At 40.7% G+C, this 27,400-nt stretch overlaps 1 protein-coding gene across 3 annotated transcripts in view; it reads right to left on the bottom strand.

Moving 5' to 3' along the window:
• Positions 1–27,400, bottom strand: part of peak1 (pseudopodium-enriched atypical kinase 1) — a 186,947-nt gene that overhangs the window by 10,593 nt on the left and 148,954 nt on the right. The window contains exons 4-8 of one of the 3 annotated variants that reach the window (XM_078532353.1): positions 23,041–26,364; positions 10,227–10,274; positions 8,509–8,702; positions 4,859–4,933; positions 215–996 (exon numbers count right to left, since the gene is read on the bottom strand). In XM_078532353.1, coding sequence (XP_078388479.1) covers positions 215–996; positions 4,859–4,933; positions 8,509–8,702; positions 10,227–10,274; positions 23,041–26,243 — 4,302 coding nt within the window. In that variant the 5' untranslated portion in view covers positions 26,244–26,364. The remainder of the gene's footprint in view (positions 1–214; positions 997–4,858; positions 4,934–8,508; positions 8,703–10,226; positions 10,275–23,040; positions 26,365–27,400) is intronic. The other 2 variants (XM_078532354.1, XM_078532355.1) reach the window with 2 other exon arrangements.

The following is a 27,400-nucleotide window of genomic DNA, read 5'->3' as shown; positions in this document are numbered from 1 at the left end:
TTCACACAAGCCTCTTTCCTCACCTCTTCATCTAACCCTAATCGTCCATTCCTTTCTCCCTAATTTGTTTATCTAGTTTCCCCTCAATGACTCCAGAATTCTGAGATTCTGTCCAGCTTCCATGAAAGCTATAAATTTGTTACCTCGACTATGGCTTTTTGATGACTAGATTTTGGAACATTTAAGAAAGGCAAGAATCATTCAGTGAGCTTACCTTGATTGCATATTGGTTATGGAGGTCCTTAGCATAGGATGCCGTGTAGTAAACTGCATCACCTGCCTCACAACAAGGTTTATCACTTGTCAGTCTGAAGTCTGACCAGTTGTCCAATCCAAAGCGAAGCTGGTTCTTTTGGCCCTCCATAAACTTGTCCTCACATTTAGCTGCCAGCTTCCGCAACGACTCTGCATGGAGATTTCGAATCTTCATTATCACCTCCTCTTTGTTCTCGATCCCTTTGTACAGTGCATGCCTTTGTGGCTTTTGTATGTTTTTACCAGGTCTCTGAGGAAAACGATTCTTCTCGGAGAGTGAATCCAAGCTATTTGAGCACCTTTCCTTACTGCTGCTCATGGTGAGGCTACAAGTACTGTTGACCGTTGATGATGCTCTAGCCTTTGTTGTTGACTTGCTCACCGCTCTTTCCAGTGAATCGCCTGACTCAATGTCACACATCCTGGCATCTGAACTCAGTGAGGAACAAGCACTTGATGCATCCCAGTTTGCATCCCCAGGATACTCTACATCATACAGTGGGTTTGCCAAGTTTACATTGTGCCCGGAATTTCTGACTTCTATCACTTTGTGGGCATAGTCCCTTGAAGTAGGATCAGTGTTTGCTCGGATTATGGTCTTCTTTGGAAGAGGTGGTGGTGTTGGCTGACTCTCCGACATGGTTTCCTGTTCTGTGGATCCCACAAATGCAATGGCATCATCTGAAGCTCCTTTCACTTGTCTTGGCTGCTTCAGGGGTATCATGTTGGCCCGGGATTGTCCTATGCAATCACATACAAAAATATTTAAAATCATAATAGTACAGTGAGACAACATATGCACTTTAGTGAAAAATTGTATTTTTAATAAAAGCACATTTTAGATTGAACATCCCTTCTGAACAGTAGCTTCAAATTTTTGAATATCATAGATCAATTTAAGCGTTTAGCCTTAACAGGATTACAAATTAGCAGTTCTGATCAGCAAAGCATGATGAAATAATTATAGTGCACTGGAGCCACAGTGCAATCATAGTTCACTACCCTGCTATGAGTGTATGAAAACCTTTACACTTCAGACTTCGTCTCACTGATCCATAAATTGGCACCAAGAGAGTGGTAGCATTTAATGAAGATCTTAATACTATTAGATTATATACTGCTGTTAGACACATCATCTGCAGTCTACTGACTTCAATTTCACTGAGGCTTATTTTGAATTTTTTCCATTTTCTCTCTAAGTAGAGCGCAAGCAGTAGCGATCCTCTTTGCGTACAGAGAATACATTTATTTTTTAGCCCAATGCATGCAGGTGTCAAAGGTGCAGTAAGATTGGTTCTTCCTGCCTTCATCTCTGGAACCAGTTTTAGTTACAGTTGTGATCCTAGTGTTTAAGATTATTTGACTACAACTAGTCGTGGAGTGGAAACAGTTACATACGGAGCCAATTAAAAGGTGAGTTATGTATTGATGATTTTAAATCATGATATCAGGTATGAAGCGGGCTTGGCCACAAAGGGATTATAAAGAATGTTTTGAGAGGAACAGTGAATTGGAGATGAAGAGTCAGGGTGGGTTGAAGGATTAAAGAGTTGATGAAAGCAACAAAAATAATAGATATACCCCAAAACATGAAAAGTCTGGGCAAACTAAAGTCAGAAGCTTCACAGAGAAAATTGTAAATGCTTAAAAGAAAACAACTAAAATTATTTTCATAAAAATGTTTCTGAAAAACTACATCTAAGACGTAGACATCTGCATACATGGTTCACACTGCTGACATTTAACGTGATTGCATTTAATTGCTAAATGATCTTCCTTGCACAGAATGCGGTTCTGAAGTGATGTTTCATTCTCCTGTAGAATACGAGTAACCAATATTCCTCTATTCCAGTAACCAGTGTTCAGTGAAGACCAGCATTTTCAAATTCAAAATTTCTACTGACAAAAGTTCTTACCTGATCCAGTTTGTATTAATATAAACGTTGTTCTCACAGGCATTTGCAATTAGACCATTATATATGGCCAACACATAGATGCAACATTTTCTACACTGCAAGAACTAGGATGTAACCATGATACATGCTACTACAGCCATTAAATCAAAGGGCCCAAGACACTATTTTCAACTGTGGGACAGCAATTTCATCCATAGAACATTTCAGCTACACATGAAATTTGTGTTCTTAATCAAAACTTCAATAAAATCTGAAATCAGAGGACTTCTTACCAGGAAGAAGCATATTTCTAAATATATTGGATGGTCTTCACAAAATACAGCTGTCACTGATAATGGTGAAAACTGAATAGACTTCAAAGCCACCTCAACCCCTGAAAGGTCCAAATCTTTCAGTGACAGGTTTGGTAATCTGATTCTGAGCCAGAAAGAACTAGAGTATGGAAGATGATTAGCCAGTTTGTCTCATTAACGAAACCTTAGGCTGTCACTAAGAACTCATTGTTCCCATTCAGTTCCAGATGGTCCTACACCACAATGCTTCAGCAAGCAGAAAGATGTTTACTGTGCTCTGAACAGGTAATATTCCGTTTTACCAAGTTAAACTCCATCAGTACACTCCTGCACAAATTTAAAGATTGTTTAATCCTTAGTCCTGCCAAAAATAAACTCTCAGGAATAAGTAAGTGGGGTGTGTTTCTCTGGAAGAGAGGTGTTCTCTGAAATGTGTGGATTTCTCACAGTTGGATGTTCAAACAAGATGCTCTCATTAAACACCGATTTATCACGATAAATACTTTGAATGCAAGATGTAAAAGTGTTATTAATGTGTTTGGTTACTAATGCAGCAATCAATTTCAAAAAGCCTCAGGGTATTTAATTGGCACTTAAATTAATAATTCCATGTGATGTCATCAAGAAACATAAACCACTTCCGAACCTCACCCATTGGAATGATTCTCACAGTCAAGATACATCAAGTAGATTTAGCTCAACCAAATAGTTTCCGCTCAAACTTCAGGATTACTCCAAAGCTAGGTTTATTTGACAAATACAGATTAGGAATACTAATGAGCAGCTCAACAGATAGTGGGGAAGGGAAGGTTTCAAATTTTTAGCCTAGTGTGTCAAATTCTAGGGCTTTAATACTGGGATGGCATTTACCCAATTGAGAAGCCATATTCATCTTCACTCATTCAATTAGGAATGAGTTTAAACCAAGGAAGCAGGGAAGGGGGGGGGTAACTGCGTGAGGGAAGGGGGTAACTGTATGAGGCAAAGCATTAGAGCAGAATATGAGTCGTGTGAATATAGTATGGAGAGCAATGATCTATTGCCATGAATGTCAGGAGCAGAAAAAATAAAATGGTTGACCGGAAGTGACAGGAAATGGGATCTACTAAGGATGTAGAGAAGAAACCTGCACGACTTACATGCTTCAGGAAGGATAGGAAAGAAAAGAAATGGGTGGAATGGCACTGTTTAATCAGAAATAATATATACGTTGCTGAGAAGAAGGAACAGAGAATTGGCACAATCTCTTTGGATGGAGCTAGATGACGGTAAAGGGAAAATGTTAGCCATAGGAACATATCACTGACCACCACAAAATTAAAAAATGGAGGTGGATGTACTGTTATGGCAACTCATAAGAGACTGGTGCTGAGTACTTATTTATACTCATGAGGGGTTTTGATTTAAACAAAAGCAAGATGCTGCAGATGCTGGAAATCTGAAAAAAAATTATTTTCCTGATATGAGCCAGGGCTAATCTGTATATATCTGACCATTATTGAAGTACTTAAACAGTTGATGAGAAAACCCAAACTGGGAAGGTAATATTGATTTGGTCCTTACCAATAAGGAGGGAGTATAAGGAGGGGGATTTTGGGGGTGGGGTGGGTCACAGGTAGATGATTGATTTAACCTGACAGTGGTGTGTGCAGCAGCTACACTTAACTTGAGACAACTGAGACAAGCGGAAAAGCTAAAGAACTTGGTTTCACTTACTCTGGAGAAAAACTGGCTGGTGGGAAATATTCCAAATATTCAAGATTCTTAAAGGGATTGATAAATTGAACCCAATAATCTGTTTGCGGTCTTCAGAGATTCTAGAACCAGGGAGCACAGGTTCATACTTCAGAAAGAGAAGAGGCACTGACAGGTTAGATTGCTAAATGTAGAGGATAGAAAACATTTGGAAAGGGTAACTAACTCAAGGAAGAGGTGGGGACAGATATGGTGGAAACATTTAAGGGAAGATTGGATAGGTTATTTGAGAGAATTGTCAATTGATAGGTACTGTATTAAATTTGGAATTAGCCAAATCGAATGCAGAGTTTTCTGGTCACATACCTGATGATGTTTATTCAATGGTCAGTTTGCTGTACCGCTTATGGATAATGACAGTTCATTTTAGTGAGAAAAAAACTATAATAGCAAATCATGAACAGTAGTGCAAAATAGCAAATTCCAATTCAAGTTATTCTTCTCTTCATGAATGTATTCTTTCAAGAATGATACTGCATCCACATTTCCAAATTCTAACAATTACATAACCAAAGACATGCTTGCACTTCCCTTTAGATGTTCCCATCCTCCCTTTAGAGGATAGAAACTCACTATGCAGTGTGAAGGTACTCGGAACATAGCCGGGGCCAATTACAGTCCCCCCGCATTCCTCCTCACCTGTGGCCCTCAGCAGTGGCGTAGTTCCATGCGTCTCTGAGCCTCCATCCACAGCCCGTCGGCTCTGGGATTTTGCTGGAGTCACGATTACATACATATAAAAAAGAAAGAAAAATACAGGAGAGAGGAAGAAAGACAGGGAGAAAGAGAGCAAGATTGGGATTGTGAGACCCTCAACAAAAAGTTAGTAACTGATGTACAAATTATCACACAGTTAATCTTACCACTCAGCACTGCCACTTTCTGCACCAGTACCTCACAAGAAATGCTTTTATTTTTAAATCCTGACCCAAGCGATACCCCTAGGATGAATATTCATGCTGCAATAATTTGAAAATTGTTCAGGAAGACAATTGCATTGTGATGGGGCTGCGTGTGATGTAATCATCGTGCATCAGCATTTGGTCAAACTATGTATTACTAAAAGCGAATTTTTGACAAAAAGGATCCCAAATTTTTTTTAAAACTATTGATAGACAACTGTAGGAATTATTCAGTAAGTAGAGAAAATTTCATTTGTCAACATGAAAAATGTCAAAAATCTCAGGGCTGTTGTGGAACAAACTGAGAAACTCATTCTTGGAATGACTGCAACCAGCTACTGTTCTGAAATGAATTTCATCCACAGGAATGAATGTCACCGAGTGTCATTATTTTGGAATTGATCCACATATATGTAGACCAACGCCTGTTGGATTCTTGATGCAACTTACCTTCTAGAAGGTTTTTTCAGTGACTCAGCATTTGCATCATCTGGTGTGATTTTTTTCAGAACGAGTCAGTGAAAATGTTGGTTTCTGCCTAGTATCTCTGCAGAGGCAACTGCATTCCGGACACCACCTAGCATGTGATTCATTGTGTCAATACACCATCTCCATTCTAGCTAGGCTATGATGGACATATTATTGACATTGCATTGGTCAGAGGTATGCATCACAGGAGCAATTTGAGCATGAATAAGGAGCTACTTCATCAATCATGTGAGGTAATGTGTAGAGATCAATGGGTAATCAAAATGGCAAAAGAATCCAATTGGATCATTTCTGGATCCTTTCGTTCAGTTCACAATAAGTAGTACAATTATCCACTGACTATCGAGGTGGCTTCAAGCATGCTTGCTATTTGCAAAAAGATCCCAGTACTTATGAAAATAGTACTCAAAGTTTTTTCAACTCAGTTTAGCATTTTAAAGATGATTACATCACCTGGGATACATAGATGATTGTGTGTGGCCATTTTAAAAATAAGCATAATGATCATCAGGGTCAGTAGAAATCAACAGGTAAATGTGTTGTTTGCAAAGCAACATTTTCTGTTAGAAAATCCATTTCCCACAACTGAAAATAAAAATCAATATACAGCAATCTACAATTATATTGCATATTTAACATAGAAAATGATGTACATCCCATGACATACACAGAAGGATCAAAGAAAATAAATAGGTAAAAGTCACTGAACAATTGAGAGAGAATTAGGAAACATGACCAAAAACTTGGCTGAGATATTGAACTGAGCAGACTTCTAATAGATAGGAGAAATGAAGAGGAGGGCTTTTGAGAATCAGTTCTACAGTACTGCTTCTATAGTCACTCAAGGATCTGTCACCAGCAATGGGACAAAGCTAGGCGTGAAACATAAACGGCCTGAGTTGAAGGTTTGAAGAGTGCTAGGGTGGGTATAAAGCTAGAGGAAGTTAAGATAAAATGAGTTAGGCCGTAAAGGGGTTTGAAGGCAAGAAACAAGATTTTAAATTCAATATGTTGGGTGACAGGAAACCCACGTAGGTCAGAGAGGACTGGGGCAAAGTTAAAGTTAAAGTTCACAAACTACAATTGCACATTCATTCAAGATAGCAATTAGGTTAAAACTGGGCCTTTTAATCATTCTACCGTACACCTATAATACAGCTTTGATGACATAAAGGTCTCTATGTATCTTACTGCCGTTTGTCATTGACAATATCTGTGCACTAAAATTGCCAAAATGACCATTTTGTCTGAAACTGCCATCAGCAAGTCCAAATATCAACAGCTCAGTTGGTAGTGGCTATATTGAGTTTGGTGGATTAGTATGACAAGAAATTAAACTGTAGTCAAACAATTCCAAAACAGTAAATGAGATCTTATTTGGAAGCTGAAGACTTATTGATTTCAACTAGTAATTACCCTCGTCAGGAAGGATGGAGCAGGTGACAAATGATATTTCTTTTGTATCAAGTTGATTCCATAAAAACATGCCTTATAATGGAAAATTGGAACTGATTCGAACTTCACAATAGTCACAATAATTGGATACCTGAGCCAGGGAGGTCCACAGGCTTACTATTCAGCCATGCTGTCAGAGTTCATCGAGGGCTGATATTTTTCTCACTTGGCTGCAAAACACCTTGGACGTTCCAACAGGTTGGATTGTCCTGGCTGGCATAGCAGCAGGGCCCTAGCCTGTGTTCTGTGCAGTATTAACTGTCCAGTCCAGTAAACACAGGTTTCTTAAGTTTTGGCTCTTGCCAGTTTCTGCCTAAACTCTAGATTTTAGATAAGTGAAGTTTTCCTCTATGGGTAAAGTGTGTGCACTTCATCAAATAAATAGAAATTCTACTGTATGGCTTTATCAATAGCTGGGTCTGGAGATTTCTGAACACACTTACAGGTAGGTGTGTGTGTGTGTGTGTGTGTGTGTGTGTCTGTGTGTGTGTGAGTGAGAGAGAGAGAGAAATACCCTCATGCCTGCAGATTTCTGTAGACCTTACTTATTAGCATAGGACAATTGTCAAATTTTATAAAGATCTGAAGTGCTCCCATGTTATTTACGTAAGTTTGTTTAGCTTGGGGAAAAAAAAAATTTTAAACTAAGAGAATCAGTAGACTGAAAGGCACATTTGAATTATTTTGTAAAAGTTAGTTTCTCACGTCATACAGGGAGAGAAAGAAGAAAAAATTTTAAAGCATGTGCTATATCTGTGATCGACATCTTTGAATCTAAGAATCAAATCAGCTTAAACTCATAATTCTTAAACAAAAGACAGCCTCCATAGCCTGCAAGTCAGAAACTGATTACTTCGTACAGTTCTATAAACCAGAATACGATGAATGAAAGCCGAATCTGAAACAATGAAGGTATTCCTACTGTGCAGTTAACATGTTGAAAGTGCACATTCCTGCCATATCGCCCATAGCCTTTCTTTCCTCGCCCAGTCTCTACTTTGGTTTTTGAACACTGTTCAGCACTTTTTAAAGTATAAATGCACAAAGTTAAAATGTTACGGTCCTACCTTTAATTGAACACAGAAGTCGTCAAGCAACGAACTGAGAGTGGTGCGATCATGTTGGCCCTTTTTACACGGTACAGCATTTGATAGGGCGTTTAAGCTTTAATCTAATCTCTTCCTGTTCGCTCTACCTAAACAGGATTGCCCACATTACAGCTGCATTCCTCACTCTGTAACCTACAATACTTACTGGCAGCCAGCAGGGACACTCGCATCAATTAAACATTGTCTCACACACACATAGCTAACAGTCCGAGGCTTGACTGATAGATTTTAAATCAAGTCTGGAAGTTACAACGAGCCCAGAGCAAATAGAAAGGAGAAATCAAATCCTCTTCCTCCACCCACAACCTGCTCCCCAACTGCTGTAGTCTCTTACCCAAATTACTGTAAGTAGCACTGCTGATGCTTTCGTCAGCAGACTCACTGCCCATGTCTTTTTCGTCCTGAGATTCTGTGGTGACCAGCATCAAAGTTGTTGTACCAGGTGGCTCTTGGTTCGCTGATGCTGATCTTTGAACTTCTGATACTTGTGGTGGCATGTCTTCAACGGTCATCTCACCCGGAAAGCTGCTGGAATAAAAATTCTTTTCCTTCAGTGTTCCCAATTTATTAAATGTTCATATATAATTCTTGGTCTAACAAAACTGGGGCACTTATCTTGAATACTGCACTCCTAAAATATTCCTTAATTTTAACTCAACAATTGTTGAAAAAAAATGCACAACTCAGGTACAGTTAAGCAGAGTATATGTTGAAATTTATTAAGTAAAAACTTGCAAGAACTTGTTAGTTCAAGGATCCCTGGGCGATTTTAGCTTCATTTTACAGTCTCTTCAATTAATCTTGCTCCAAGGCACAATCCAGTAGAACAGGTTTAAATCTTGTGTGTTTACCCTTATTTAGCCATAGAGAGTGTAAGTCCTAATTTGAAATCCATAATTTATTTCAATTTCTACAGGGAGCCATACCGCAAGAAAGGTTTATGCTTAACTAAGGTGTGTCCCAATTGATAGCCATGAAAGCCTTTGGTGTTTACACTGCATTTGGTCAAAGTGCCAACAACTTGAACTAAAAATCTCCATGAGCTCTTAAGCCCCGAAGAGCACAATTTTTAAGATCATTCCTGGGTCAATTTATTCTTTTATTTTCAGCCACTCATTTAGGAATCTATTTGAAATTGTTCAGTGCAAATTGAATTGCAACTTCTAAGTTTCAAGTCAGCATAACTACGGCAAAAGGCACCATGTTTGTTAATGTACTACAGCTCCCACTGCCTTAAAACAGAATTTTCAACTGTTAACTTACCTACTCAAGTCACTCACACAACTCCCCATTGAAACAAGTGTTTTGAATTTGCTTCTCAACTTCATAAACATGTTTTGAAAGCAGCTGATTAACTTAGAGCTCTAAAGCTCTACACACAGTGATATCATCAGCCAGACCTTCCTATCTAAGGCTGAAAATCTGCCAGCATTCTCTACCTATAGTATTTTGAGGTCACTAACTGAGTCAGACTTATTAACACTTACAGAGCTGCTACGCTCAACTTAATTTCAAAGACTCCCATTCAGTACAGTTAGAGAATAAAATAAGGCATGTGTTGGTACCTAACTAGGAAACTCTTAACCAATTCCTGCAATCCTACTTTTAAGTTTGAATGCATGTCATGGAAATGCTTTTCCAACTACAGTCATGGCTTTTTTTTTGCTAACATCCAGCATGTGCAAAAACAATTGTGCCTGTTAGACTAGTACCTGAAAATCAAATGAACTTTTCAGTTTTCCCAATAAGCAAACATAAAAGAAAATCTACAAAAAATGTAAATTGTCTTTTGCTCCCTCTTATTTTGGAAGCTGTTTTCTTATTTACCCATGTCTCTCTCTGTAGTACTCCTTTTCTCTTTCCTCTCATCCAACTCACTACAATCTCCCCCAGTTATGGGATGGGTATACATGAGAGAAACAGGCTGTTTGATCTATGGCCTAGAACCGCTGTTAAGCACATCAGGTGATTGATATTTCACACACTGTTCCTTTGGGGTAGGGGTGACTATCTACACTCACATATGACGAATGGGCCATTTTGGCCACGTACCTGACAGAGTCGTAACTCACAAGAAGATATCCAAAGAAGAGGCAGCACCTTTAGGAGGGGAATGGAAACATTTGGGTGGCAAAATAATTTGGAAGTAGGAAACAAAATAAGCTTATTATACAGTTTCACAAATCTACAAAAACAAACTTCACCTTCCCAATGCACTGGTTACCTGTAAAAAGTGTTGCTGCAATATTTGTTCTGCTGAGTTCCTTGTACTCTGTGGTTTAAAACTTTATAATAAAGGAATGCATAATTAGGGAAAAACAGCCAAAGCAATGGAGACTATTCTAGCAGAAATAAAGAACCAACAGTTTTGGAAAGTAATGAGATAGAACAAATGAACTTGTATTTATAGTCTTTCACAACTTCAGGACATCCCAAAGTACTTTATAACCACTGAAGTACATTTGAAGTGAAGCCACTGTTGTATTTTGGGAAATATGTCAGCCAAATTTGTGCACAGAAAACCCCCACAAGCAGCAATGAGATAAATGACTGAATAATCTGCTTTAGTGATGCTGATTGAAGGATAAATATTGCATAAATATTATGGGGAAAAGTTCCCTGCTCTTCTTCGAATAGTACTATGGGATATTTTATGCCCACTTGAGAAGGCAGACTGGGCCTCAGTTTAACACCTCATCCAAGTAACAGCACCTCTGACAGTGCAGTGCTCCCTTAGTACTGCACTGAAAGTGTCAGCTTCGATTCTATGCTGATTTCTAGAGTGGGGACTGAACCCACAGTCTATGCAGTTGGCTGGCACCTATACAGTATGTGTTGTAAATACAGGAATCATATACTTGTTAACCTATAACTTTTCACGCTATATTGAAAGGCACAACTCAGGTCAGTGCTTAGTGCAAGAGTGTAATTTTCTCTTATCTTGATAGATCGCCTGATTTTGGTATGTTCCATTTTGCTGCCACTTTTCGCAGCTGTGAGAAGTCAAGATGTCCCAAATAAAACAGGGAAGTTGAGAAGTAGGGTGTACATTGTATGTAATTAGCAAAACATTTGGACTAATAGTTGCTTACAATTATCCATCAACAAAATTGATTAACCACAGTCAAGGTTTCAGTTTACCATTATTCTAATTAAAATGTATGAAGCTATTCAGCTTCCAGCTATGCACAATGTTTCCACTAAGCTGCCTAGATGCATGGCTATCCTGCAGTCTGGAAGGCACTGCGCAGCCCCTGCTCTGCGATAAATACTCTGCAACACCACACAAAAAAATTTAAAGCAACCATGCACTGGAAAAAATGGCCATGCACAACTAAGTTTTAAAGCAAAGATTGACTACAGACAACATATACTTAAGTATCCAGTATAAGAATTACTTTAATTTGACCGAATCTTGAAAGCTAGTCACTCTGAATGTGATTACAGCTGACGATTGACATATTAATCATCTCATTCAAATAAATACTGTGCTCCTCTCCTTGCCACTATTTCACAATATACAGAACAGGTTCATATTAATATTTGTCATACTTCTGCAATAGGAAGTCACACAGACAGGAGTTAAGTTGTATGTTCATGAATCCATGTCGAGTTCTTTGAAATTTCGGTGGAATTAAAAGTCTGTAGGTATAATATGCAACATGATAACTAAGATGTTTGCTCCATTCAATTGGATACATAAAATGAGCACATTCCCATAAATTTAATCTCAGGTTATGCTTCAAAAACAAATGAAAAGTTGAACCGCCAAATCCTCATTCTACGATTTTTATTTTCCCACACCTGCAGCATCATGTCACCAGCAATGTGTTAATATTAACATTGATTCACTCACTGTATCCTAGTGACAGAAACAATTAGACAATGTAGTCATTCTGGATCATCAGATGCCACCACAACAATGCACGCAGGTTAAAAAAAACGAGATAGGCTTCGACTCTTGGCCGATCAACAGGTTGAAAGCGCCAGTTGCCCAGACATGACGGGAGCAAGAGGGGTGGATTTGTTTCAAGGCCTTGGTCTGATTTAAACAGAACCAGTGATCCACCCACCCCAAAGCAACTTGCCATATCTAGTGCAATATTGAGTAGCCCACAGCAAGGTTAGTACAGAAGCAGGGGTCGAGGAAACTTGGGGTGGCAGCAGACCAGATTATTTCTGGAGCCCAGAGGCATCCCTGCTCAACAACAATTTGCATCCATATAGCACCTTTAACAACATGTCCCAAGGTGTTTCACATAGCAAATTAAAAACTTTGTTACTGAGCCACATTAGGGAAGAGTTTGGTCAAAATGGTAGGATTTAAGAAACGTCTTAAAGGAGGAAAGGTAGAGAGATGGAGAGGTTTAGGGAAGGAATTCCACAGAAAAGGACCTAAGCAGCTGAAGGCACGAGTGCCAATAGTGGAGCTACACAAATTGGGGGATGTGCAAGTGGCCAGAATTGAAGGAGTGCAAAGATCACAGAGATAGGGAGGGGAAAGGCTGCGGAAATATTTTAAAACAAGGATGAGAATTTTCAAATTTAAACAAGGGGCAAAACAATTAAACTGATGCTCAGTTCAAAAGAGCAGAAAAGGATGTGCATTCTGCTATCCCATTAATGTACATTTACAGTGCAACCAATAAGACATTAATACAATAAACATTAGGTGAGAAGTTTACTTACCACAAATATAGTTTGCTTTTGCCTTGTTTCTACCACATTTCCCAGCAACACATTTCCTTGCTAGATTAGCAGCATTGCCCAAACCCCTGGTAGCCTATGCAGTTCAGGTGGATGGGGGTGGGTGGAGGAGATACTGGGGTAGTGATCATATCTGATTCTCAATTGTTTACACTAATTCTCCGGCAGTCTAGGAACACTTGTGCAGTGGGCTGTAAAAACATTTTCTGCTGATTCAATAGATTTGGGGTTATGCCAGCCAAGAGGAAATTGGAGGTAAGTTTATTGTTTCTTGCAGACTCAAATGCTGCTTCGCACGTAAAAGAATTTCAAATTGTCAACTAAACGTTTCACAATAACATGATAAAGTTGCAAGAAATTTTCACCATTCTCTTGATGCTACAGAAAATAAATACTGAGTAATTTCTAAAACATTTGCTGGTTGTTAAGAATGGCTCCCAGCTAGCTGTATCCCATCCCAAAATACTTCAGGCTCAAATTTGTTCAACATTACAGTATATATATTGTATCCAAGTTCATACAGGCTTTTATAGAGCTCTCCTATTGTATTGGTAGTGCAAATTTAAAGAATTCAACAACGTTTTGGGACTGGATGCTTCTGCCAAACATATTCCTGATTGAGAAGATAAATTGCAAGAGGGAAATATCCTTGGTCTGGATGTGCTGAGTCCACACATATTAAAAGAAATTAGGGAGGAAATAACAGAGGCACTGTTTTATATAAATTCATGAGAGAAGGAATAGTGCCAGAGGACTGAGGCACAGCTAACATGAAACCAATACGCTAAAAGGAAGTTAGAACAAGTCGAGGGCACAGTAGACCAATAAGCTTAACCTTAATGTTAGAAAAGTTAATGAAACCCTTACTCTAACATGTAATAGAAAAACAGCTAGAAACCGAAAATAAAGAGTAATCAGTATGGATTCCAAAGAGAAGGTCATGCTTGACCAACCTTATTGACCAACCTTTGAAATAGTAACAGAAAGGATAGATGAAGGTTATTTAATAGACCCAATATATTTGGATTTTCAAAAATCCCTCCATAAGTTATTGCATGGTGAACCCATGACTAAAGTGTGAATATGTAGAATCAGCTGAATATGCTGAAGTAGCAGAAAGGATAGAAAGCTGGCTACAAAACAGAAAACAAAGAAAGGATCAAAGGTAGTTACTCAGACTGGTAAAAGATAATAAGTGGTAAACCACAAAGATCAGTGCTGGAACCTTTGTTGTTCACTATTTACTTAAAAGGTATCGAAAGTACAGTTTCAAAATTTGCAGATGATTTCAAGTTGAGGGAAAGACTGTGGCAAAATTGCCATGTAATTGGAAAATTAAATTCAATGCAGGTAAATGTGAGGTGCTACATTTTGGTAGGAGAATAAGGAGGCCACATGCTACTATGGAGTAAATGGGGGAGTGGTACAGAGGGATCTGAAGGTACAGATACACAAATTGCTACAACAAGGAGTTGAGGCAAAAACATAGATGAATTTAAGGAGAAGCTAGGTAATCACATAATGGAGAAAATAATGGAAGGATTTGCTGATGGGGTTAGGATGAAGGAGGTTGGGAGGAGGCTCACGAAGTACAAATGCTGACATGTTCGGCCGAAAGGCTAAGTTTCTGTGCTGTAAATACTTTGTTCTACTTTGTAAACGAAAAGGCTTTTATAGTCTATCAAGCTTACTGCCTCCAATAGATCATATACAATTTGTATGATAAACTTTCCCCAATTTCCTAAATGAGGCCACAAAGTAAAACTTCTGAGAACATCTGTGAAATTCCTTCCTGACCCTGGACATAACAGAGTACCCCAGGATATGCATTTAATATTACTTAATCCTGAAATACTGTATTACTCAGATGACATTGTTAAATTCAAAATTGGCACAGAACCATAGAACTTCATGCCATGTGTGTTCACAACCAGCTTGACAACGAAGCAATAATCAGACTAGGCAAGATTTTGGAAACCATCTCATGATCTTAACGAAGGGGCAGTGAACACCGTAAAGTTCCGGTCTCGCAATGTCATGAATGGGAACTATGGGCTGCCACTCTTGTTCAGGGCTTTACTGGAGAAGATTTGCATAATGTCGCTGGGAGGAGAGCTAAACAAATGTCTCCCACAGGCTGTCTCTAATCAGCAGTTTCAGAGAACTGGTCAAGGAAATAACAGTTGACGAAAAATACTTATTAGCACAAAAATATTTTGTACAATTTAGGATTGTATTTAGCATTGGCCAACTAAGGATAAACCTCTCTTTTGATCATGCCATGATTAGATTTCAGAGGTTTGAAGTAATTAAATTCCATGATCAGGATCACTCTAACCTCTTTGGAGATGCAATGTATAATGGTACTTCTTGTGTGGATGTTCCATAGCTCCATGCTATAGACCATAAATGAAATACTAGCTTGTTATCACAAAGAAAAGTAGTTCAGTCCATTTACGATTAGTATATTTACCTTAGCAAAATACATTTATCCCAAAAGATCTCCCTGAACCTTATCCCAACCAAGGAAGTGGTGTAATGGTAATGTCACTGGACTAGTAATCCAGGCTAATGTTAGCTAGTGGAATTTAAATTTAATTAATAAATCTGGAATATAAAGCTAGCCTCAGTAATGGTGACCATAACAGCTATCACTGATTGTTGTAACACTCATCTGGTTCACTTTAGGGAAGGAAACCTGTCATCCTTACCCACTCTGGCCTCCATGTGACTCCAGATCCACAGCAATATGGCTGACTCTTAACTGCCCTCTGAAATGACCTAGCAAGACATTCAGCTCAAGGACAATTAGGGATGGGGAACAAATTCTGGCCTTGCCAGTGATGCCAACATCCCATGAAAGAATAAATAAAACATTGGCAGACAAACTGAATGTTGGTAATACTGCAGTCTAACCAGGAAATACAAGGTGAGCAGTAGCCCTGGAACTCATCTCCAATTTATTCCTTCCGCTCAGCAGGAAAATGGCTATCAGATTTGTCCCCATCCAAAATGAGGAACTCATTATTTTAGGAGAGAGCAATAAAGCACAATGAGCCACTCATTAGTGAAGAGCATACTATATAAATTTACTATAACACCAAGGTTAAACTTATAACCTAAAATTCTCTTCAAGAAAATTAAATAACATTACACAGACCTAAAACATCCCAAAATACTTAATAGAAGCAGAAACAATCCAAGTGGTAATAGCAGAAATTTAGGGAAGAAGGCCAAAGGCTTGTTCAAAGAGATCAGCTTTAGGAGACTTCTAAAAGTGGGGACAGAAGTAGTTAGCTATTTGGGTATATGGAAACAGCTCCAAATGCAGGGTGCAGTTGCCTGCAACTATTAGTAGAACGGAGGAAAGGAAATGCAAAGGAGTCAATCGCTAACAACCAGGAAGTTGCAGAGGCAGGCTGGGTAGAACAATAGAGATTCAAAGGACAGAAATGTTGGGGGAACAGGACAAAGCAGGATGTGAGATGGGCACCCAAAGTTGAATAAGTTGAAGTTTGTCAGGGGTGGAGAGCAGAATACCGGTGAGATTTGCCTATGAAAGATGATATACAAATAGCCTTTAAACCCCATACCGGTGAGATTTGCCTATGAAAGATGATATACAAATAGCCTTCAAACCCCAAATTTATTCTACGTTTCTTCCATCACGCCTTTTCATGCAATTAAAGAAATTCACGTATGTAGCTTTTTATGAATGAACTCAGCATGAGAAATATGTAGTTCAATGGGTTTCAAAAAATAAACTAATTCAATTAATCAGATGACATTTTTAAATCATACTAAACAATGAACTTCAGTTACAAAAGTACAACAGATATACATATAGTAGCTGTGGGAAAGATTTTAGCCATAAACTGTCATTGTTTACAGGCTATGTTTATTTTACAGTTTCAATGGGTTTTCATGAGACCATGAAAATTTGAGTAAATTAACGCTACAACAACACTAACACAGTAAAACATCCCAAAGCCTGCAAAAGAATGCAATCAAACAAAAGAAACTGACACTGAGCCAAAGACAACAACATTAAGACAGGTGGCCAAAAGCATGGTCAAAGAAATTGTTTTTATGAGGGTCTTATAGAAGGAAAGAAAGGTAAAGCAGCAGGGAGTTTTAGGAAGGAAATTCTAGAGATTGGGGCCTAGACAGTTCATGGCACAGCTGCCTATGGTGAGGTAAAGAAAGTCAGGGATGCATAAGAGGCTAGGATTGGTCAACTGCAGAGGTCTTGGAGTGTTATTGGACTGTTGTTACAGGCATAGGGATAGGCGAGGCCATGAAGGAATTTGAAACCGAGCATGAGAATTTTAAAATTGCAGCGTTGATGGAGGAGTGCCTCGTAGGTCAGCGAGCAGAGGGATGATGGGTGAACAGAACTTGGTGAGAGTTAGGATATGGGCAGCAATGATTTTAATGAGCTGAAGTTTATGGAGGGTGGAAAATGGTAGGTCAGCCAGGAAGGCACTGGAATAGATTTAGGGTGAGGATTTCAGCATCTGGAATGATATTCACGGTTACCACTGCTGATTTTAATGTTCATAGGAGTACTATAAGTTCCAACGTGTCTGGGCATTGAAAATTCCATCCATTCCTGCAGAATATCATTCACTATAAAACAGTCTGTGCAAAAAATCTATGTTATATTAGCAGCAAATACAGGCATGCCTTATTCATTCTTATAACCTGCAAAAATCAATAGCTGCACAATGAAACACAAGCATTTTTCTATATGGCCCACTGAAAAATCTGCAATTTTAACACCATACTTTATACGTATAAAACATATAATGTACAAAATAAGCACAATAAATTAAAAAATATAATTTTCCCTGCAATATTTGATCGGCAATACTTGAAACCATCATGAATCACAATTTTATTTCCTTTTGCACATGTCACAACAAGTGATAACATCCTTCCGATGCTGTCGTCATAAAGGAGGAGTGTAATTAAATAACTGATGAGCTTAGTAGTGCAATGATTACTACTTTTTTAAAAAAACTGTCAGAACATTACTGTAGATGCTGGGAAGCAAGTTAATGATTGCAAATCAATCTCAAGGTTCTTAGATCGGAATTCAGAGCCATTGCTTTCTTTCCTTGTTCTGTCCGTCTTTCTTTTGCTGTCCAGGGGAAGGAAACATGAAAATATGAACTAGGAGCAGGAGTGGGCCACTTGGCCCCTCGAGCCTGCTCCACCATTCAATAAGATCATGGCTGATCTGAATGTAACCTCAACCCCTGCCTACCCCCGATAACCTTTTACCCTCTTGTTAATCAAGATTCTATCTAGCTCTGCCTTAAAAATATTCAAAGGCTCTGCTTCCACTGCCTTTTGAGGAAGAGACTCACAACCCTCAGGAGGAAAAAACTTCTCATCTCTGTCTTAAATGAGCGACCCCCTATTTTTAAACAGTGACCGAGTTCTAGATTCTCCCACAAGAGAAAACATCCTCTCTACATCCACCCTGTCAAGACACCCCCCAGGATCTTAAAGGTTTCAATTAAGTTGTCTCTTCTTCTAAATTTCAGTGGATACAAGCCTAAACTGTCCAGCCTTTCCTCATAAGACAAACCACCCATTCCTGGTATTAGTCCAGTAAACCTTCTCTGAACTGCTTCCAATGCATTTACATCCGTCCTTAAATAAGGAGACCACTACTGTACTCCAGACGTGGTCTCACCAATGTCCTGCACAACTGAAGCATAACCTCCATACTTTTGCATTCAATTCCCCTCACAATAAATGATAACATTCTATTAGCTTCCTTAATTACCTGCTGTACCTGCATTCTAACCTTTTATGATTCATACACTAGGACACCCAGATCCCTCTGAATCTCAGAGCTCTGCAATTGCTCACCATTTGGATAAGCTTCCTTTTCATTCTTCCTGCCAAAAAGAACAATTTCATATTTGCCCACATTATACTGCATTTGCCAGATCTTTGCCCACTCACTGAACCTATCTATGCCATTTTGTAGCCTCCTTACATCCTCTTCACAATTTACTTTTCTACCTATCTTTGTGTCATCAGCAACCATTTAACAACCATTCCTTCGGTCGCTTCATCCAAGTCATTTATATAAATTGTAAAATGTCAAGGGTCCAGCACTGATCCCTGTGGCACACCACTTGTCACATCCTGCCAACCAGAAAAAAGACCCATTTATGCCAACTCTTTGCTTCCTGTTAGCCAACCAATCTTCTATCCATGCCAATACATTACCCCCTAAACCATGAGCTTTTATTTTCTGCAGTAACCTTTGATGTGGCACTTTATCAAATGCCTCAGCCAAGGAATGTCATTAGATATGGGATATTCCAAAACTAATAGAGCAAATGGCAAGTTTAGTAAAACCTAGCACTTTAATTGAACCATCAGTCCCATGATTTTTCCCCAACCGCCCCTCTTCAAGTAGGGAAAGTGCCTATCCTTACTCAGCAATTGCAAAGGGTGCACATTTGGAACAGGTGTGCAGTGTGAGTAAAACTGCAGGATCAGTGCATCACTCAATGATGCAGTGTGTTAAAACATTACTCAGAATAAGTCTTGCGTAACAATACTTCAGATTGTGGCTCTAAAAAAAGGCTAGTGAATAATAGCAAAATGAAACGTGTTTCAAATGTATGTGCTATTGGTTTGCCATACTTGCACAGAGATGTGTTTGGGGACAATTTTCGGTGCCCACTGGTGTCATGCATCAAGGCGGGCATGAGTTGACAATATGGTGGGAAGGCTAAAAATCAGTTTCACAATGCCGTGAAACGAGTTTGCAATCATTCGCTCTGCCCGTCAACGGCAGGCCACATTTCCCGCAGTCGCACGTCAGGAACTTCATTGTAATACATTTCCTCCGGAGGTCTCCAGCATCACAGATGCCAGTCTTCAGCCAATTCGATTCACTCCATGTGATATCAAGAAACAGCTGAAGGCACTGGATAGTGCAAAGGCTATGGACCCAATATTCCGGCAATAGTACTGAAGAATTGTGCTCCAGAACTTGCTGCGCCCCTAGCCAAGCTGTTCCAGTACAGCTACAACACTGGCATCTACCCGGCTATGTGGAAAATTGCCCAGGTATGTCCTCTACACAAAAAGCAGTACAAATCCAACCCAGCCAATTACCGCCATCAGTCTACTCTCAATCATCAGTAAAGTAATGGAAGAGGTCATCAACAATGCTATTAAGCGGCACTTGCTTAGCAATAACCTGCTCACCAATGCCCAGTTTGGGTTCTGTCAGGGCCACTCAGCTCCTGACCTCATTACAGCCTTGGTTCAAACATGGACAAAAAAGCTGAAATCCCGAGGTATGGGGAGAGTGGCTGCCATGGACATCGAGGCAGCATTTGAGCAAGTGTGGCATCAAGGAGCAAAACTGGAGTCAATGGGAATCAGGGGGAAAACTCTCCACTGGTTGGAGTCATACCTAGCACAAAGGAAGATGGTTGTGGTTGTTGGAGGTCAGTCTTATCGGCTCCAGGAGCATCACCGCAGGAGTTTCCCAGGGTGGTGTCCTCGGCCCCCAACTATCTTCAGCTGCTTCATCAATAATCTTCCTTCCATCATAAGGTCAGAAATGGGGATGTTCGCTGATGATTGCACCATGTTCAGCACCATTCGCGACTCCTCAGATACTGACGCAGTCCATGTCCAAATGCAACAAGACCTGGACAATATCCAGGCTCGGGCTGACAAGTGGCAAGTAACATTCGCACCACGCAACTGTCAGGCAATGACCATCTCCAACAGGAGAGAATCCAACCATCGAACCTTGATGTTCAATGGCATTACCATCACCAAATCCCCCACTATCAACATCCTGCGGGTTACCATTGACTAGAAACTGAACTGGGCTAGCCATATAAATACTGTGGCTACAAGAGCAGGTCAGAGGCTAGGAATCCTGCGACGAGTAACTCACGTCCTGACTCCCCAAAGCCTGTCCACCATCTACATGGCACAAGTCAGGAATGCAATGCTTGCCAGGATTGAGTGCAGCTCCTACAACACTGAAGAAGCTGGACATCGTCCAGGACAAAGCAGTCCGCTTGATTGGTACCACATCCACAAACATTCACTCCCTCCACCACCAACACAGATTAGCAGCAGTGTGTCCCATCTACAAGATGCACTGCAAGAATTCACCAAGGATCCTTAGGCAGCACCTTTCAAACCCACGACCACGACCAGCTAGAAGGCCAAGGCCAGCAGATAGGTGGGAACACCACCACCTGTAAGTTCCCCTCCAAGTCACTCACCATCCTGACTTGGAAATATATCGCCGTTCCTTCACTGTCGCTGGGTCGAAATCCTGGAACTCCCTCCCTAACAGCACTGTGGGTGTACCTACACCACATGGTCTGCAGCGGTTCAAGAAGGCAGCTCACCCCCACCTTCTCAAGGGCAACTAGGGATGGGCAATAAATGCTGGCTCGGCCAGCGAAGCCCACATTCCCTGAATGAATTTTTAAAAATATATCATTATAAGCCCAGCTCGCCGGAATCATCCCCCCAAACTGGATCATCTGAGCACATCAGCGTGTTTCACAGCTGAACATAAGTGACATCCACTTGACAAGCTGCACTTCACTCAGGACTTTGATGCTTGTTTGCCCACCTTGCTTCGAGCAGCATTTGCAGTCATCGGGCCAGGCTTCGCAGGCAGCACATCGCCACTTTTAGGGGGGCTCACGGGCAGGTGTCTCCTTATGAGACCAGCCGTAAGGGGCGGGGGCGGGGGCGGCTTTTCAATGGCTGAAGGGCTATGGCTTGCTTGGGGAAGGGGGAAAAGTGGCCTCAGGCAACGGAAGAGGCTGCAGGGCTAGGGCATTTCTGAGGAAGGGGGGGGTATCCCAGGGTGTATGTGGGGACACATGTTAATCTGTGCAAGTGGCCTCAAGATGATGAGGGCTGAGGAGGCAGCCTCCAGAGATGAGGCCAGATGGAGATGTGAGAGTGTGTGAGAGAGAGTGAGTGATGATGTTCCTTGAGCTGGCAGTGAGTGAGATGAATACCTTGTGAGAGTTTGGAGTAATGAAATGGATATCTTACTCTAGCAGCACAGATGAGATCATTCATCTTTTTTGTGCACTGGATGGCCGACCTCATCTGTGCAGCATTGCCACTGACCACCTCTGCTACCGCCTCCCAATCTGGAGTGGTGACACTGATGGGCCTCCTGCGGCCAGTGCGGGGGTAGAGGACATCGTGGCAGGGCTCCTAACGGTGTCTAGAAGTCGTCCCAGGGACGTGTCACTGAATTCGGGGGCCATGTCTTCTGTGCAGCAGTCCTGGGCCGGAGACACTGAGCGGTGAGCACACAGCTGCACCTTATGTATGGCACCCGGATTGAGGAAGTGGTGAGGTGATGGCGTGGCGGGTGAATCAGAGGCTGCCCACCAGCCAGCAAAACTGCGTTTCCCAAGACTGCACAATTAACGAGGCGGGTTTGGGTTGATACAGCGTGAAAAGCCACCATTGTGGCCGGCGGGTAAAACATTCTTTTCCCCGCCCGCTACCGCACATAGTGCGAATCTGGGACGATTCCACCCTTCACCTTTTCAACTGAAGCATCCTTACACAGTACAGCAGTAAATTCAATCCCGCTAGAAGTTCACAGTGGAGGTGGAAACAACAAGAAGGACAAGTCTTTAAGAAATCGATGTTCAGAGCTTAGGCACATCAGTTTGGTGATTTTCCCCTTGCAACACAAATAAATGGAATTCAAGAGTAGAGCTGCCATTTGCTTTTGTCCAGTAAATGTAGAGGGTTCACAAAAAAAAACTAAGCTCTGCAAATCAAAGATCTGAGAGTTGGCTGGTTGAGAACTCAAGACAACAGGTCAATTCAAGTGAAAACCAACTTATAAATAAAAGGTGGGTGATCTATTTTTCTTCATTTTTAGAATGGTCAATATGCCGCAGAAGACTAGCCAGGTATGCCAAAGACGTGGAGCAGGAGCAGGGAAGTTCTTGCTTAAAGAGCAATACACTGTAATACATAAGGAAGTAAATGTACAGTTGCAAAACAGGTTTAAATACATTCACATGCTTGGTAGAGAAGGATAGGAAAAGGACTCACTCCAACATTTGATAAATGCTAAAGAAAAAACAAAATAAAAGGCAACACCTACTTGTTACATTTCTTTGGTGGGGGAGGTGGGGGAGAATTCTGACTGCTGGCACAGCTGATTTCCTTTTCACTTTCAGGAACGGCCATTGCAGACTTTTCATCATCTTTCAATCCAGATACAATGACCTGTGTTTCGCTGAGGGTAGAATGGATTTCAGTATCTATTGCAGCAGCATCCAGTTTGCCAGTCTCAGCATTTATGCCATCCAGTCCAAGCCCTTGTTTGTAACTCAGTATGGTGGTCAGCTTCTCAGATGGTTCTAATATCTTCTGATCACTGCACAGGTGATGCCGCTGTATGGGTGGCGGGGGCAGCATGTGTATCACCCGTCCATTCAGTCCAATTAATTTGTCTTTGTCTTTCTCTTTCTCCTCCTCTTCCTCAGTTTTGCGCCGACGGAAGAAGCTTTTGAAGGAGATCCATCGTTTTGGCTTCGCCTCTTGTAAGCGTTGGCGACCCTCTGGGTTCAGCAGTGGGGATTCGGTCTCAGGCGATCGTACAGGGCTAGTTGGCTTCCCCCAATTACTGAAATGCTTGTGTAGAAGGTTGCTGGCATGGTAAGGGGATGATGTAGAACGTGGTGGTGGAAATGGAGGCAGTTGTTCACTCTTAGGGCTCAAGCTAGCTGCACCAGGAGATTGTACTGTACCTGGTTTAGATGTGGGGACAGTAATCTGTTTTGGTAGCATGTTTTCTTTCTGTCCTTTTGTAAGAGTACTGTCCATCACTTTTGACACTTCTGCTTCACTATTTGCTTGTGGGGAGAATAATGATTTTGGGCGGATGTGAATATCTCCGTTGCCTTCTGAGATGGCAGGTGACTGAGAGTAAAGCTCTTCTGCACTACTGGCTTTTGACTGTGTCTGGGGATTTTCGGGCGGCAGCTGTGGAGGCTGAATAGATGCAACAATTTGGGAAAGCACAGTGCTAGCATTTTCCCTGCTTCCTGATGATATCTGCCTTTCTGGTGTTTCTTCTTTTCTGGCTGGAGAGTCTTGAGTAGATTTCTGAATTCTAGAAGGAGAGCTGTGATTGGATCCAAAGCTTTTATGTGGCGAGGACTGAGACAGGATTTGTGCTTTGTTTTGTGCATTGTTGAATTCCTGCACTTTCTGTGCCACAGAGCCAAGTACCTTTCGTTCTGTGCTGGCACTCGGTCCTTTGGCTTGAGACAAATCTGCAGATTTCCTCACTGTTGATCCAATTTCTTCGTATGTATGACTTGTTACGTTTTCTAAAGCTTCCTTTTTCAAATGTGATCCACTCGGACCCAAGAAGCTTTTATAAATGGCTAAGTTATCATAGGCATTTGGATTAATTACTATTGGTACTTTTATAGCCTTATGCTTTGAACTTTGTGCATATGTTGGCTCATCATGTATGATGATAGGAAAAGGAGGCATCCCAGCATTGTTGTAACTATTGAACTTGATCTCAGACAGATTTGGAGACTTCACAGGGATAGTTTTCGAAGTAATATTTGTAGTAGTAGGTGAAGTAGGTGCTGATTTATGACTCATTTGTCTTGGGGGAGGTGTAGGCCCAGAACTGTTTGACATTAAAGCCACTCTGGGCATTTTCTGTCGAGGACTAGTGCTAGAAGTCCACACCTCCTGATATCTGTTGATACTTGACTTTTTCTGGTTGTTTATCTGGCTCGAAAGTGACGTGGGTGGGTTTGCACTAACTGGTGAAGTCTTTGCTCCTTGAAGAGGCTCGGGTGTACTGTCAGACTTTTTATTGTTCATTGCAGCGGATACATCAACCACAGTGTACGGTTTGCACATACCTGGTGGCTCTAAATCTACAACTCTGTATGGTTTTGCTTGGTCTTCCTTTGGAATAATGTTAATTGTCACAGTTTGCCCTGGACTGTCTGTAGAATTTATGGTGAATTCCTGCTTCTCATTTTGTAGAGCTATCTTTCCATCCTTCTCTTCCAACCTCAATGCAAGAACAGCTTTATGAGTTTCTAAAGACTTTACTGCTGTGCCTCTTGCTGGCTTAAATGGAGCCTGCTTTACATGAGGAACCTGTTCATTTTCGTTTATGCTTTCATAATCTGGTTCAATAAACTTGGTGCTTTTGCAGTCACTTGGAGTAAGATCGCCATTACAAAGTTGTTGGTGTAAAGCTTTTGTTGTCCCAGTTTGCGATCCCTCTGTCACTGAGGAATCAGGAGATGTAGAATCAGATGATAATATGCTTGGCATACTGTCCTGACCATATGGGATCAAGGCTTCATCACCGTATCCATTCAGAATTTCATCATAACTATCATCATAGTCAACAGCACAAATTCTCTGCAGTGACTGCTTTCGTAATGGCACTGTGTTCCACTTTTTGTCACTGCAGAACCTGACAGGAGAGAGTGTGTTGGCCCTAAAATTAGCAAAACGTGGCTGACCACGCATACGTATTTCCATTGCCAACAGCTCTTCATCACTTTCATCCCAACTTTCTCGCTCTTCTGTTGCATTATCACTTGACTCATTATCCGCTCTTTGATCACTGCTAAAGGAGCAGTCTGGATAGCAGAAGAGTCCTCCCTCACTGCTGATAATATCTGAGCTGCTGCTGAGCATTACACGCTTACTCATATTCTCTTTCATACCTGCCACAATACAGCTCGGAGGAAGCTTTCTTTCCAGCGAGCGTTGGTAGCATTTGTTAATCCTTCCAAGAAAGGACTCTCTGTCACATTCTTTACCTTGTACATGTGGCTCAGGCTCAAATCCAACAATTTCCTTCAATACGTCAGTTAATCCATTATTGTTGTTGGGTATCCTATTATTAACAATTCTATCTGTGCCACAAGCTCTCTGAGAATTGCTGTTGTTTGCTTCATTGTTGTTATTGTTCACTGGTTTCCTGTTGAGAAGAACACCATTTCTATTCCATCGATGTTTATTTTCACAGCTTTCCAATACCTCCATTTCTGTGCTCATAGTTTGTCCATCCATGACCATCATGGTGGGCTTCACAGCAATCGTTGGCTTCTTAGCAACAGGAGGCCGAAAGCTACCAGTGCCTGACCTACCCCGGTGGTTGTTGCTATGGTTAGCATTAGTTTTTAAATTGTTACATGAAATAGGAGGGGTTTCAGAGGCAGCAGTCAAACAATGCAAACTTTTGGGCTTGAAACAGTTCTTGCATTCACCAGGCTTCCATACGTGTTCAGTGAAGGCGTTGCAGGCGGACATTTTTCATAGAGCTGTTCATGAAATACCCCTTGCTTACTGCATTCTAATACTGCATTCATTGATAAGGCTCACTTCTCAATCATCACCAATTTCTTAATCAGTGTTCTGTGTCAACTCACACCTGGAAATAAAACAAAATATTCATTAAAGAAGGTTGCATTGAAAGAAAGATCAGATTTTGATTTATATAGAGATGGGTATTAACATTTAATTGCTCTGATTACACTTCATTTACCTTTAGGTGTAAATTCCACCCCCCCCCCCCCCCCCCCCCCCCACCCAGCTCCCATTACCACACCCCATTCTTTTGCACTCACTCCCATTCCCGCTTTCAGCTCTCAGTGAAGTCCTGGGACGGCTTCAGCTGCTACCTGCACCTTCCAACTTCTGCCAATAGATGGAGTCAAGTCAATCCAAAACCTGTCAGCTGGTGAGCAATTTTAGTAAATTTTCTCACATTTACTGTACATTGTATTTCTTTTATATATTTTAATTGATTTTATTTTAAAGGTTATTTCATATTAATGTAGGCATTTAAGAGTGTACAACATTTCATCTTATAATGTTTTAATGCTTTTTTTCTGCTGAGAAAGGTCCGAAAGTAACCAGCTACAGCATTTCTTCTTTTACTGATTCGTTTTATTTTATAAGTAATTCTAGCTAGGAATGCACAATACTGCACACGTACGGTATAGTATTTAAACTTGCATATTGGTTTTTCTCAGCAAAAAGCATCCAAAGGAACCAAACTCCAGTTTTAATATCGTTTCCTATGTCAACCTCCACGATTCACTTAAAGTTGTTTCACTTAACGTCATGATTTTCAGGAAGGCAACTGCAACTTTTAGTGAAGACTTACTGTATCCATATAAAAAGTGTTTCATTTTATTGAAATCTGTTTTACAAGGCTGTTTTAAAATTGTGTGTGTTTCTAATTTTAAATATTGCCCCATAAATCTTCAAATCTAACTTAAGAATGCCACGCTTGAAGTACAACCATTACCAGGTTCCCAACACTCAAACACAAAACAGTCTACATGCTTTCATTTGATTAATGGCAGCAAAAAATGTACTGTACTTGTTTTTTTTTAAAAAGCAAAAGGACAGCAACACACAAACTTAACTGCAGTTGAGATGGCTCGGCATAGTGACCGCAA

This window comes from Cetorhinus maximus, chromosome 30, assembly GCF_964194155.1.
Source record: "Cetorhinus maximus chromosome 30, sCetMax3.hap1.1, whole genome shotgun sequence".
In the NCBI taxonomy this organism is placed as follows: Eukaryota; Metazoa; Chordata; class Chondrichthyes; order Lamniformes; family Cetorhinidae; genus Cetorhinus; species Cetorhinus maximus.
This window is presented reverse-complemented; position numbering and strand designations above follow the sequence as displayed.